This window comes from Pygocentrus nattereri, chromosome 1 (assembly GCF_015220715.1).
Source record: "Pygocentrus nattereri isolate fPygNat1 chromosome 1, fPygNat1.pri, whole genome shotgun sequence".
Lineage (NCBI taxonomy): Eukaryota > Metazoa > Chordata > Actinopteri > Characiformes > Serrasalmidae > Pygocentrus > Pygocentrus nattereri.
Window position 1 is genome coordinate 40,730,657 of NC_051211.1, and position 15,010 is coordinate 40,745,666.

The 15,010-nt window shown below is 41.4% G+C and overlaps 1 protein-coding gene across 1 annotated transcript; it reads left to right on the forward strand.

The window, feature by feature from the left end:
• The first annotated feature begins 284 nt into the window (after positions 1 to 284).
• LOC108425387 (leucine-rich repeat neuronal protein 3) lies at positions 285 to 14,805 on the forward strand. The gene is made up of 2 exons (XM_017694005.2): positions 285 to 590; positions 11,216 to 14,805. Exon 2 carries the CDS (start codon positions 11,582 to 11,584, stop codon positions 13,700 to 13,702), a length of 2,121 nt encoding a protein of 706 aa, XP_017549494.1. The 5' UTR covers positions 285 to 590; positions 11,216 to 11,581; the 3' UTR covers positions 13,703 to 14,805.
• Positions 14,806 to 15,010: the final 205 nt, after the last annotated feature.

Genomic DNA, 15,010 nt, shown 5'->3' on the forward strand with positions numbered 1-15,010 from the left:
AACTGACTGGTTTGCAGTATGAACTTCTAACAAATCATAGCGCAGATTACGAAAAACTACCAGCCAATAGTAACGCACTGATATGAAATAATAGCCAGTCTTAGCACAGGACACCACTAGAGAGAGTAAACTATAACCAATCCTAGCACAGTTGGCGGGAAACGACCAGCCAATCCCAACGCACGCCTGTGAACTACGAGCCAATCAAGGCGTAGAGAAGGCGGGGTTTGTCGCAATATGGGTGGGAAAACAAACAGCGCCACACTGTGTGCTGCGCTCAATCGCTATTGGCTGCTCTCCGGAGAGTCGAGGCAGCTCAGATATTAACGACCGCTGGGCTCGCGGCAGCATGTCAGTGTGGGAAAGCGATGGAGAGGGAGCAGCTCGGGCAGAAGAAGCTCGGAGAGAAGCCGTTTGAGTCGTCACTGGACTTTTTCCGCTTCGTTCATTTGACGCCAAAGCTGTGGTGAAGTCGCGGTGGCTCTGTCTTCGGAGGAAGAAACCTCACCTTCTCTCCGCTGTGCTCCGCGGACCTCTGCGCTGGATGGGGATAAACGGAATACATCATTCCTCTCCGTTGACTCACACGAGTAAGTTAAAAATACACGTAAACGCGAGCGTTTGTGTTAGCATGCCGCACCATCGCCATCATTTTTTCTTTTCTTTCTTGTTTTTTTACCGCATAGCTCTTCAGAAGTTCACAGAAATCCAGTCAAACGCCACATCACATTAACCAGGCGTTTAGTCCGGTAGCCTACGCACAGCCATTCCCATTAAAAGTGGAGGGCTCTGCAGTAGCAGCAGCTTGTGTTTTGGGTTCTGTGTGGATCTAGCCTGCTAATCCTCAGACGTGGAGTCCGTGTCGTCTGCGCCACCCCGCATTATAAGTCCACGCTTCATCATCAAACGGCTGCGCATTATTACCACTCAGCAAGGAACCCTGGGGAACTTTAATAAGCCTTAATAAAGCAGACCCGGGTGGTATGCCGGGGTGGGGAGGGTGAACGCAATGTGTGGGGGACCCGTTGGTGGTGCAGTCAGAGGAAATCAGCCTCCAGGCAGCTCTCCGTTTCTCCACTCTCTAAACCACCCTGTTGCCGCCGGTGCATCCGTGCACAGCCGCCCCCCTGAGCCTCGTCCGTTCATACTGGAAAATGCGTGCGACCCCGTAAAGAGTGCCATTGCAATTCTGATCCACTCTTTGTAGAGCGATTTGTATTCGTCGCGTCGGGATAATTAGTGGTGCCTCGGCACCTCGTATGCGTTCGACATCACTTCACCCTGTCTGCCACGTAACCCGAGGAGCCTGTCCTCCTACACTGCTTTGGATTAGGTAAGAGCAACGCAGCTGCAATGTGACTTCACTCTCTCTTCCACAAGACTGCGATGGAGGCCTTGTGGAGCTCTGCATGGCTCACGTAGTGACAGATGTGCAATTACACATCCACTAAACGTGGATAAGTCATCTCTATCAGCCGGTGCCTGCTGTCCTTCCTATAGAATCCAAGCCTCATTCTGATTCACAGTCATTAAGCTTTAATATTACCATATGCTTTGTGCTGCTACTGTGTACTGTTAATAAGTAAGCATCAGAGTGCTGCTCTCACCACATCATTAGCTAGCTGGCATGTGCAGAATGACAATACAGAAAGAAAAAAAAAACAACCCACATCTCCTCCATTAATCGAAGACCTTGTTCCGCTACAGCACTTCGTATCTGCTGGGTCCTTGCAGGAACCGAGCTGTGCAAACACAGTGTGGGCTGCTGCGCTAGGATACAGATGCTGGAGGCCCATCTGCTTCGCTAAAGCAATTAACAAACATTAAGTCGCACACATGATGCGTCTTCGCACAAGCGCACTGAAGCCTTTAATCGATTTTCATCTCCACTTGTATGCTGAGGTTCTGAAGAGCTTCTGCGTCTTACAATGGCCTCCTACCACACAGCACGCACCACAAAGGCAGCGCGTGGGCATGTGTATTAAGAGCAAATTTATAGAGTCCCTGAGTGTGAGTGTGAAGAGAAACTGTGTGGGTTATCCAGCCCACCACAATGGCATGGGAAAAACACACGTATATAAAGAGCCTTGAAACTTGTTGAGGTTCATGAAATGAGCTCAACATGAAAAAAGAGTAACAGCGAAAGCAAATGAAACCTTCCACAACATGCTCAAACAAGGAGTGTTTTTAGCACCCTCTGAACTGCCTCGTTTTGATAGCTAGTGCCCTTTCAGCAGTTCACTGCCTGAGAAAGTAAATAAAAAGCACCCGAACAAAAGCAGAAGAGCAGAAGAGCATGGCCTGTCATTGTTTCAGATGCCCTGCTATGTGTTACTACAAAAGTATAGGTTTGGATAAGAAAGGAGCGGCATAGTAGCATATGCCGTTTGTACTCGGAGAAGTGAATCTAGAGCAAAAACATCAGAGAGCCACTGCTGCGTGCTCCATCTGCTCCTGGATCAGGCTGGTTCCTATGGTGGAGACGTACAGGGCTGGTTGGCTGTCTGCGCAATACTCATTACTTAAGAACAGGCTAAGTGGAGATTCCTAAATCAAGCTCAACCATGTGTTGGCTGGCACACGCACTGATTGTCACTCCCACAAGAACCTACGCCTTGAGCCAATTATTTCCATTTACTGTGAACGGCGTTAAGCAGCACCACAGGGACGTCTCATGGTTTTGGTTAAACTGGTTGTTCCGAGTGCAGGATTATATATGTAAATGTGCTATTCTTTGCCCTTGGATTTCATTCTGCTCTTTTCACAGAGAAAGATCTCCTGAGCAAATAGCTGAATGAGATTAACATCCATGAATTTACAGTATATTTACAGTGCGTACCCAGGCCAGAATGTAAAAAAGCTGCTGGAAGAGGCTGAAAATAAAGAGAATATATGATCAGACCTGCAAAATCAAAATAAAGAACTGTTGTCAGCTTTAAAGGCATTTCAGCAGCATACAAAAATTGTTTCTGTCTACTGAAGGAGCGTATTCCCTGCTGGCCCATGACCTGTTGACCAGTTATATATTATTCATATCAAGATAGCCGTGTGTTTGAAAGACAGCTCCACAGCTTTCGGAGACTCAGTTTAGCCCAGACTCCAAAGCCCTTAGCGTTTGCTTCAGCAGGGATTCTTAAAATGTAAAGTTGGCTTAACCAGGACTTACAATACAAATACAATAATATTAATACTCACCTTCAGAACTGGGCTTAAACTTGTTTGCCTTGTTTGACTGCAGGTGTTAGGGACTATGAGTAATTCCAGCATCTGCATACTTGGGCGGAAACTCAGTGGATGTGGAAGCTGCAAAGTGTGAGGTCCATTGGTTAATTTGGAACATTGATTCCGCATTAACCGTTGACTCATTGCTGATTTGCAAGCACACAGGAGCAGGTGCAAAGGGAAGCGCTCCTCTCGCCTTCCACAGGAAGCCTTATTATGCACACACATTGCATAGTGGGACCTGTTTAATGGACTCTCCTTTTACCTTGGAAATAGTGTAATGGTAAATCAATGAAGTGAAGGGCAGGGGGAGGTCCGATGGCCTGATGATACCACCCACCGAGAGGCTTATCCAGCAGGCGGGGCCGGGAAGTGGGCCCATAGCTGCCCAGCCAGCACATGTATCACTTCAGAGAGAGAGAGATGAGTATTTCTGAAAATGCATTTTTTAAACAAATATCAACCACACTTATGTTTTCAGAAATTTCTACATCCACACAAGAGTGCCGAACTGTTGGAAAGCATTCACATGAACAAGTCAGCCCAGAAGGAGGCGATAACGTCATAAAATTTGATGTCAGGTTGAAGAACATTATGCGCATGTGTATTGCACAAAATATGGAACACGCAAAACACAAAGGCTACGTCTAAAAATATTAAGAGAAGAAACAATGATATGAAAAAGAGGGATTCATATGTGTGGACTGAGACTGCAGTGATAAAGTAAACATAATATTGACAGAAATAATCTGTAAATATAGTATAAACAGAAGAAATCCGGTTATCTGGCTTTAAAGTATCCTCAACACATGCAAAATGTATATGACCATATGCAAGTTTGATTTTTTGCTAAATACTACTTGATACTACTATTAATACTAAATACTACAATGTAAAAGGAATACAAAATTCCACAGTGCAAAAGTGTGAAATAAAAATGAATTCACAACTGATGGTCAGCATTCCCTGAACAGCTTTGTTTATATAGGCCAACAAAAATGAATGAATGAATCAATCTGTCAATCTGAAAAAATATATATAAAATTCCTTAAAAGCTCCTTATAGTGTTTCAGGTTGTTCTAATGCTCCAGTTACATCACTTACGCATCTGATCCACTCTGTTATTGCATCCCTTAATGATGTCTTCATTGCAGAAACTCATTTCACAGTGGTGATAAAACTATGATTTAATCGTATAGTTTCTAAATATGTACAACCTGGAGAATGTTTTTGTGTGCACAGAAGGCCAGAACACATTGTTGAAAAATTGTATATATGTGTGGACGGAACCTGATCGAGGAGCTGAGAGTGATTAATAACCGCTTGATCAAAATTTCCTCTGGACCATCTCTATGATTATAATATCCATTTTTTGGTGGAGCAGGAGGCAGTTCTGCTGCTGCCCTACTTTCTAGTTACATGTGACCTTTATGTCTGTGGAACAGATCTGAGCCGAGAAGGTGTAATGTCTCCCCCTGAGGATGCATCGTATCCTCCTGTTACCAGGCCAGTATCACACTGCTTATGTATCGCACCCTGCCGGACTGCACTGCATGATTTTTAAACAAATCATCCTCGATTCAGTTAAGACTGAATATGGATTATCGCGGAGGCTCCAGTTGAACGATCAGTTTTTTTTTCATATCGCATCAATCTCTCACACAGGCTCAAAGCAATAGGATTTAGCAGAGGTGAAAAATAACAAGCTTCTACAAGGTCCCTGCGAGGGCCCGCAGGGGCACAAAGTGGCCCTCCATCGCAGCGATTATCCCCAGCTGGTCCACAGTCCAGGATTTACAGTCCAAGATCGGCCAACCCAAAGCAAACATGGGAGCCCGCCTGCCGCAGCTCTGCCTGAATTACTCCGACAGGGTTAGGAGGGGCCCTGCCCACTCAGCTCTCTTATTCAAACATGGCCTGATATCGTACAGGCCTAATCAAGACAGCGCAAGCGCCACATTATTAGCAAAGACACAATCACAGCAGAATCCTATTCTCTATGTCTGCTAGCCCCTGTTTTTTTAGCTTGCTGTTGCAGTGCATCAGGAGTGCGATTAGAGGCATCCATCTTAAAATTCCATTTGCTCCGGTATTAACCGAATTCCTCTCTGTCCACGAAACCATGAGCCGCTATGCAAGTTATTGCCACTTAAATCCTACAAGCAACAATGTTGTTCCAAGGCCTTTAGTCTGTGTGTTCTCACCTACACTTAACTGGGTTAAGGATGATTTGCCTCATTTGTCTCCGACTGTGCTATTGCCTCTTTTCATTCTAAAGTCTTGACTGGCTTTAAATTGCAAAAAGATATATTTGAAACAAGAATAAAGAGGTCTATGCTTTTACATCTACACACTGGCACTTCACTTATTGACTTTGTCTCACAAAATATAATACATATAAAAATATAATATTTAGGATTGCCAGATGATTAAATAATTAATCTTGATTTATCACACCATTTTTTGTATTTAACTATGATTAAGCTTAATAAACTTAATGGGCTTAAATTGAACTCTAAAGAAAGCTTCTGTTAAAAAGCAGTAAATTCTGTTTAAAAAGTTTAATCAGCATATTCAGTAATTCAGTAACATAATTTTCATTGTGTGAACACAAGCTTGACATGAACCATTCAGTTTCCATTTTTAATCACCAACATCCAGTGAGAGCAATAACGGCTGCATGTTCCAATGAGTGTCTATAACATGTATGTCATATACACAGACAGTGGTTCCAGTTCACTTTCATTCATACAGCTCATGGATTGTAGATTCAGTGGAGGTTCTTGAGGGGAACTGTATTTTTCCACTTTGTTGTTGCTTTTGTTATGTTGGTGCTTGTTGACTTATTAGTTTGTATTAGAACGAGAGGCCTACAGTTGCAGCTTCTATCATAGCAACATACAGTTAGACTGCCTTTCACTCTTAAAAAAGGGTTCTTTGCCACAGTGATGCCATAGAAGAACCATGTTTGGTTTCCTAAAGAACTATCAGTGAATTTTTCTGTGTAGAATCGTTTCTGATACGAGTTGTGTGAATGTGAAGAAGCTTTTTGAAGTTTAAAGAACCTAATAATGTAAAGGTTCTTGAAATAACCATTACATTTGTAAAGAACATTTAAGACTTTAAAATGTCATTCACATTTACAAATATCTTTATCGAATGTGTCTCTTTAGAGAGGCAAGGGGGTTCTTTTTTATGACACTGTTTTAACAGTGTACTATGGATAGGTTGAGAAGAGTGGTGTTAATTTACTGTGTTCACTTTACAGCCGTAGTATTAAAATTATATGTAGTTATGTTATAACTGAAGCTTGGGGGAGCAACATGCCTGGAACCCCTCCTTCTTCCAAACTAACGGCCTATAAATTCACGTCCTCATCTTACGTTCCTATGACAAAGGGTTCGTAATCAACCCCGCCGCCCCATCTCCTCCCTGTTGGTTAATTCCACATCATGGGGGTAAGGGTCAGTGAGTGGGGTGGTGAGTCTTCCCTCATAGTACCACCATGTTGAAGGCATGATCTGAGCTCACAAAATGTTTTAAAGGCTTGTCTCTCAGTGAAAGAAGTGCTCTAAGTATTACTCCTGCATTTCATTTAACAGATAACATTTTACAAATTGCAGCTGTCGGAAGAAAACCTCATATCTCCGTTTTTTTCAGTTTTTAACATAATTTGAAAATGCATGTTGCTCTTTACATTGTGCATAAATTTCATGAAGAATGGACCAAAAAACGGCCCGAAACAACTTGGAAAAAAGTCTGGTTCCATTGACATACATTAAAAATGAAGCATGTTTTTTTTTCTTCTCCTTTAAAGTTTCCATTTTGGAGATACAAGGTTTTCTTCTGAAAACAGTGATATGCAATGTCATTATCGCAGACGTTTAATAGTGTGCTTTAAAATATCTAATGCGGTCTTAGCATTTAGTCTGTTCCACACAATAATCCACACAAATCCATATTGCTTTAGTAAAACGGGAAGTGGTGTTATGGCAATATAAAATGGTTTAATGTGTGCTTTACTCTCAATACCTGAAAGATAAAGTGTTTTTGTTATGTGTGTATTCTCTATAAACATTAGTGTCTGAGTTTGAGTGGAATATGGATCCCAATGACTGTCACTAGTTAGTGCTTTGAAATTGAAAGCAGGATTCATCGAAACGATGTGGAAATTCTGAAGCAATGCAGATGGCAGTGTTGACTGTGCTCTGATGTAATACAGTATTGTGCCAAATTATTCATGCTTCAGCAAGCTTCATTTTTTATAATGCATGAAGTAAATGGGGCAATTTATTCACAATGTGAAATCACGTGAAATGCTGCCTCCATAAAACAGTATAACCTTGTTTAGAAGGGCAAGATACAAAGCACAAAGCTGCATGATATAAGAAGAGAACTGTTGCACTAAGACAGAACTGAAAGAGATGTTTAGACCTAAAACCAATTAAATTGCACAGGTAAAACAGAGCATTTCTCTAAAGATATAGATACCTATTGTAAACCAGGGCCCTGAGGGAAACAAGAAACATCTAGAAGATACTGGATTATAATAGTCGTCTTGAAAAATGCAATGGAATCTTGCAAGAGGAGAAGTTCACTGGCATATGTAATGGACCAAATGATTTGAAATAGTGCTGCAACGCTAAAGCGCCTGTGATATTCATTTCCTGCCATTCATGCTGTGATATTAATTTGCTGATATTCACTCCGTGTTTTCATTTGCTGCAAATTAGCACCTTGCTGTCAACAGTCCTGAGCACCCTTATACACCGCCCCTTTGACCTGAACCAGAGATTTGCCGAAACAGCAACGCTCCATTTAACGCAGGGTGGAAAATAGGCCATTCTTGTCAGTCACAGAATATACATGCATTTCCTTTGCTATTCTGTTGTAGCTGACATGGGTACTATATTACCGATCCATTCCAACCACCCCTGTGAGAAGACCCGTGTTACTGGAGGGCGATAAGCACGCACAAGCATTGTTTACAAACTAAGCTTATTACAACAATTAGGAAGTGAGATAGGGAGTGTAAGTGGAGAGTCAGCAGCCCCTTAGGACAGTGGCAACACACTCCTCTGATAAAGAGGAACTGCAGAGAACACATGAGAACTGCTAACACCAAAACACATTAAAGTAGGGGCGCATTTATGAAAATTGTGGGCCAATGCCAAAATCTGATATATTTCATTTGTGTGTATATACACTCTCAGAAATAAAGGTATGAGACTGTCACAGGGGCAGGACCCCTCTTGTCACTGGGGTAGTACCTTCAAGGGTACATCTCAGTACTTTTAGTCAGGGAACATAAACATTGTACCAAAATCCATTGAAATGACATATTCTAGGTTGTATTGAAACCAAACACCCTGTCTTGACTTCAGGCTTTTTATTTTATTATCCTGTTTTAAAACATGTTATGAAAATATGTACTTTTCACCTGGAAAACATGTATTTAAGGTGCACAACTGGACCTCAAAACCACTGTTGTACCTTTGAGGGAACATTGTTTGTACCTTGAAGAATGAAAAATGTACCTGCACAGAGCTTTTATTTCTGATAGTATATGTGCTGTTACATAAACATTTCTAAAAAGAAGAAATTAGGACTATATATCCCTTAACTGGTCTTGCACAGAACTGTAACCCTATAATTTGTATATTATTAGAAATGCAGTCAAATGATTAAAATGGAGACATTTTAGTACAGTGTCCCAGCATCACCTAAAAATGCAGTGATTTTCACAGATTTTAAATATGCTGTGGTGCTGGGGTGAAGCCAGAATGACTGGATGGTCATTTACAACACTATGTAGGTATGTAAAGACAAATATTAATAGTTAAATATTAATAACACTCAGTGTTTTACTTACAAATATAGCACTGTTCATCTGTATGATAGATTTTCCATGGTTTCCTGGAGAAACACTTCAGCACCTGTTTGTAGAGGAAATGAAGGCCCATTAGTGAACGATGTGCAGGGGAATTTTGTGCAGACAAACTGTAAAATGATCCCTTTTTAACTTGTTTCTCGGGTTAGTTTTACCTGTGAAATCAAATACTTGGCTTAAGCTTTATTAAAATATGATTCAGTACTACATGCAAGGATGATGATTTAGATTCTTTGAGGCTTTTTACTCTAGCAGTTTGCTCTACAGTCTGCCAGAGGGTCTTATTTAGAAGCGGAGAACTGCAAACGGTTTTTGTGCTCTGGCAGGGGGAAACAGTAAATCAAAGTGTTTTATAACTGACAAAAAATAAACTTAGCTTGGTGTACAAAGTTATGATTAATGGCAAGAATGGCTAATGTCAAACAATTTGAAAACGAAGATGCAGTCTAGACTCAAATAACGTATTTTGCTCTATAATCTTCTTTTGAAAACAACCAACATGCATTTCCCTAATATGTAGCCATTTCTTCTGGCTGTATTTTGTCAAGATTAAGCTACAGAAAGACATTCTTACTGTAATGTAGGAGCTAGCTCACATAATCCATGTGCTGTATTGACCAAAGTACCTTTCCTTCACTCTCCCCCTGACCTGCATTCATGTAGCGGCCAAGTTGGAGGCAAAAGCAAGTTGCTTTTTGAAATGGACCAAGAAAAAAAAATTCTAGACTTTTTTTTAAGTATTTGAAAAATATTATGGATGTCCATATACCTTGGCATACCTCCAAAATAGTTACTTATCGTACTTCTTCCAGACTACTATAAATACAGGTCATCAAAAATCGCCCTGAAATATCGGTCAAATCTAAACTCAGATGCCAGTATTTTTTTGCATCGGTCAATATCGATATGATTCTGCTATCATTCTGCATCCCTGCATTAAAGTTCCAGTGATTTTCGAAACAGAGAGCATGCTATAATGGTGGAAGGCAAATTATCCCTTCCAGTACAAATATTAAAATGACTCTGATTCTGAAGGTCTCTCTGTGTTCAGAAACAGAGATCAGAACATTGGCCATGCTGGGTTTAATGAAGTGCCACAATACCTTGAAAAATCACAGTTCCTTTCTCTGTCCTTTATCTGAAAACACTTTTCTGGCCCTCTCTGCAATAGGGGCTTGAGGCTAGAAGCCACTGCAGTCCTTTTGCAGCAGACAAAACTTTTTCATCTCCATCTCTGGGCACCAGAGTGGAAAGAGGATGATGGAGCAAAGGAATGCTCCCTGGGACTGTCCTCCCTCTAGCAGCCTTGGTGATGAAGGGAGGTATCTAACAGATTCATTCTCAGGGGGTGTTTTTTGCTGTGACAAAGAGAATTGCTTTGTAACTGTTAGGAGATAAGCACAAATATTGAGGAATGCATCACAGTAGTATGGCGAAGACATGGTATTTATATATATATATATATATATATATATATATATATATATATATATGTATGTGTGTGTGTGTATATGTGTATATGTGTATATGTATATATATATATATATATATATATATATATATATATATATATGTTATATTGTTATTTGCAACGTAATAAATTATTTTATTAGCATGTTTGGGTATATTTATATTGCTTGTAGTTTGGGGGATGGGTACCTGTACATACTATACTAGAGTTTAAGTACTAAGTACAGCGCGTGTCAAGATGGCTGGTAAATAAGTCTTAAACATAAATTTTCATCATGTTAACCACCCGTGATATGTCCTAATAATCTGGGAATGAGTTGATGGCCGATCTTTGAAAATTTCATATAGCAATATTAGTAATATGTTTGGTCAAATACACTAAGCATGGTAAGGCTAACATTTAAGGGAAGTTTTGGTACAAACCACAAAGCAATATAGATGAGGTCAAGGAGACCCAAATCCATATTTAAAAAGGCTGCTGAGGTACAGCAGAATAAAATGTCATCACACATCCTCATGCTTTAATGTGGCTTTTGTAAATGCCAGTATTCCTTAGTGATGCCCCTGCATTTTCTAGCTATATTAATGTGCTCTCTCTCTCTGTCTGTCTCTTTCTCTCTCTCTTTTCTTTAGGTGGAAGTGGACTAAAGCAATGATGGCAGGTCATAATCACCAGAGAGACTGTTCTACCACTGAAGTATTACAGAAAATTAACAGCCTCACTTCTGCTTAGCTGAAACACAACTCCCTGAGGCATATGCTGGTCCTTTTACCTTTATTTATCTGGCCTATGTGCCCTTTCCTATAACGCAGAGACAAGGAGACTTACTAAGGGGTCTCTGTGCATCAGCGGACAGTAGATCAACCAGTTACAGCCCAGGGGATACAATGTGGGATTAGATCTCCATCACCCCAACAACAAATGGTCTATTATTTTTGAAAAGCTCTGGCCACTTAATTTACAAGGAACAGTTATTTGCAGGAGGGAACTGGGCCAAAATGAAAGACATGTCATTTGTGGATTATTTGCTACTGGGGTTTGCGATGGCTACATTTGTTCTTGCTGTGGAGGAGCGAGGCAGCTGTCCTAAGCTTTGTGAGTGTGAGATTAGGCCCTGGTTTTCCCCCAGTTCAGTTTATATGGAGGCCCCTACTGTTGACTGTAATGACTTAGGACTTTTTAACCTTCCTTTGACATTATCTGCAGATACACAAGTTATTTTACTACAGACCAATAACATTGCCAGAATTGAGAAGCCTTTGGATTACTTGCCCAATGTCACTGAGATTGACCTTTCGCAAAACAACATATCCTCAATAAGAGACATCAACTTGGGCCACCTTCCTCAGCTCTTGTCCCTCCATATGGAAGAAAACTGGATATGCTCCCTACCGGATAATGCCCTTTCCCAACTCCTCAATCTTCAGGAACTGTACCTAAATCACAACCTCATCTCCTTCATCTCACCTAAGGCTTTCCATGGCCTTCACAACTTGCTTAGATTACATCTCAACTCCAATAGGCTTCAGAGTATAAGCAGCAAATGGTTTGAATCCCTGCCCAATCTGGAGATTCTAATGATCGGAGAAAACCCTGTCATCTCTATCCAGGACATGAGCTTTAAGCCGTTAAGAAACTTGCGCAGTCTTGTCCTTACTAGGATGAACTTGTCACAGATTCCAGACGATGCACTAACAGGCCTTGACAATCTGGAGAGCATCTCATTCTATGACAATACTTTCCTGGAGGTCCCGCATGGTGCCCTTAGACATCTTAAGAATCTCAAATTTTTGGACCTTAACAAAAACCCCATTGGGCGAATACAGAGGGGTGATTTTGTTGACATGCTCCATCTTAAGGAGCTAGGCATCAACAACATGCCAGAGTTGGTGTCCATCGACAGCTTTGCCCTCAACAACCTTCCAGAGTTGACCAAGATTGAGGCTACCAACAACCCGAAATTGTCCTATATTCATCCCAATGCCTTCTACAAGCTACCAAGGCTGGAAACCCTTATGCTGAATGGTAATGCCCTCAGTGCCCTACACAGGATCACTGTGGAGTCTCTTCCCAACCTGCGGGAAGTCAGCATGCATTCCAACCCCATCCGATGTGACTGCGTAGTACGCTGGATGAATATGAATAAAACCAACATCCGCTTTATGGAACCTGACTCCCTGTTCTGTGTGGAACCCCCTGAGTATGAAGGTCAGCATGTGCGGCAGGTACACTTCAGGGAGATGATGGAGATCTGTCTGCCTCTCATCTCTCCAGATAGTCTGCCCACTCAGGTCACTGTGGATAACGGGAGCTCGTTGTCTCTGCACTGCCGGGCCTTTGCTGAACCAGAGCCTGACATCTACTGGGTCACTCCTTCTGGGCACAGGGTTCTCCCGAATGTGGTGGCAGATAAGTTTTACATGCATCCTGAGGGCACGCTCGACATTTATGACATCACAGAGGGAGAGGCTGGACTGTACACTTGTGTGGCACACAATCTTGTAGGTGCAGATTTAAAGTCTGTCTCTGTGGATGTGAATGGGTACTTCCCACAGCCTGCCAATGGTTCTCTTGATGTCATCGTCCAGTCTGTGCAAGCCAACTCTGTCCTAGTGTCCTGGAAAGCCACTCATGGCAGCCTGGCGCCAAACATCAAGTGGTACACAATGCCCAGTGCTGACCATCCAACTGTGGCTTTCACAGCGAGAGTCCCATCTGATATGAGGATGTATAATCTCACACATCTCAGTCCTGCCACACAGTATAAAGTGTGTGTGGACATCAGGAGCATCCAACATAAACACAATACCAAGTGTGTCAATGTCACAACTAAAGGATTAGAGCAAGTTGTCGAAGAGGCCGAGAAGTGGGATACAGTGGTGATTGCTGTTTTTGGTGTGCTTCTCACCATTATTTCAGTAGCTTGCTTGCTGATTTGCATGTCTTTAAGGAACCACTACCTTTACACGGAGTTAAGGAGATGCCCATCAAAAACAGCACTGACACCTGAAGCTAGTATTCAGTCTCCTTTTACAAGGCTCTGGGTTTCTGGGAAAGGGATGCCAACTGCTGTGGAGGTGAAAGCTACAGTCATAAACGTGTTGGACAATGCCTTCTAAGCAGCCCACTCGGAGAACTGCAAAGAGCTTTGAAAGCCGACAAGGCATGAAAGGAGAACATAACATTTCAAATGTGTGTCCTTTTGCCTTGACATACAACAAACTATTAAAGTGGAAGAGGTGTCTTCACATTTAACCAGCGCTATATCCCCAATTACGACCTGTATGAGGTGGTAAAGGAGATGGAATCAAGGCCTCTACGAGGAGGAAAGTCGAGACACTTTGATAAAATATGGATTGCAGTAATTCTGGGTCATTTACTGGGTGCAGATTATAAACAAATGAAAGGATGGTGTTATTTCTTATAAATGACTGTTAATCATGTAAACAGTAGTGAAGCTGTCCTTGTGGTCCCAAGCAATACCGTCTGTGCTGTACAACATCCATAGACGCGTTAGAGAGGCCGATTATTTGTAAAGGGGAACATCTAGTAGACTAGAAAATTATAGTGACTATGGTGTAAATTTTTGATGAAATATATCTTTTTTCTATTTAATAGAGGATTTTGACTTTTCATGGCTACAATTGTTATATATTCTATCCAAAAATGTAACGGATATGTTCTGTAGCCAGGCATTAAACCAGTGTGAATTAATTACAGTATGGAAGAAGAAACTTGCATATCGATATCACATATTTTGCTGAGTAAAACACTACATCGTAAAGAATAGATTCAAGATACAAGATAAGTAATATATAATCTTATCAAGATTGGGTGTTGACAAATCCAAACAGCAGCGCTAGCAACAAAACGTGAGAATATCTACCCAAAATTCCTGTAAAAGTTTGTTTAAGCCAGGGTAAGTGCCTACTCCGAGACATGAAAACTAGGAAGATGCCAGAATATAACTGTCAGATCAGTGGAGAACAGAAGTAATGACTGCAGCCTCACAAGCCAAACATCTCAAACTTTCATTGGAAATACTCTCTCAGTACTTTCAACATTCACATGGTTCAAAAGCATTTTGTTCTTGCTTTGGGTGTTAAAGTTAAAAGCCATTTTTATATTGACTGTGCTGTCTGTGATATCTAAGCACATTAGTCAATGAGACTCTGTGCAAAGAAGAGAATACTGAATAAATGTCAACGTCTTTTTGCAATCAGGATGTTTCCTACGTTGCTTTTTTTACGTGAAGTGTAAAAACATTCCACATTTTTAGAGCGTGTTGACATACATATTTAAGGCTGTGGACATCCTTGGTAAAGATGCCGTGAAAGGTCACATTTGTGTACTGAGGACCTCTGTCATAGTCTCAGTACCAGACGGTTAGGGTTAGGGTTACACATTGTTTTACATCTGCCCAGATA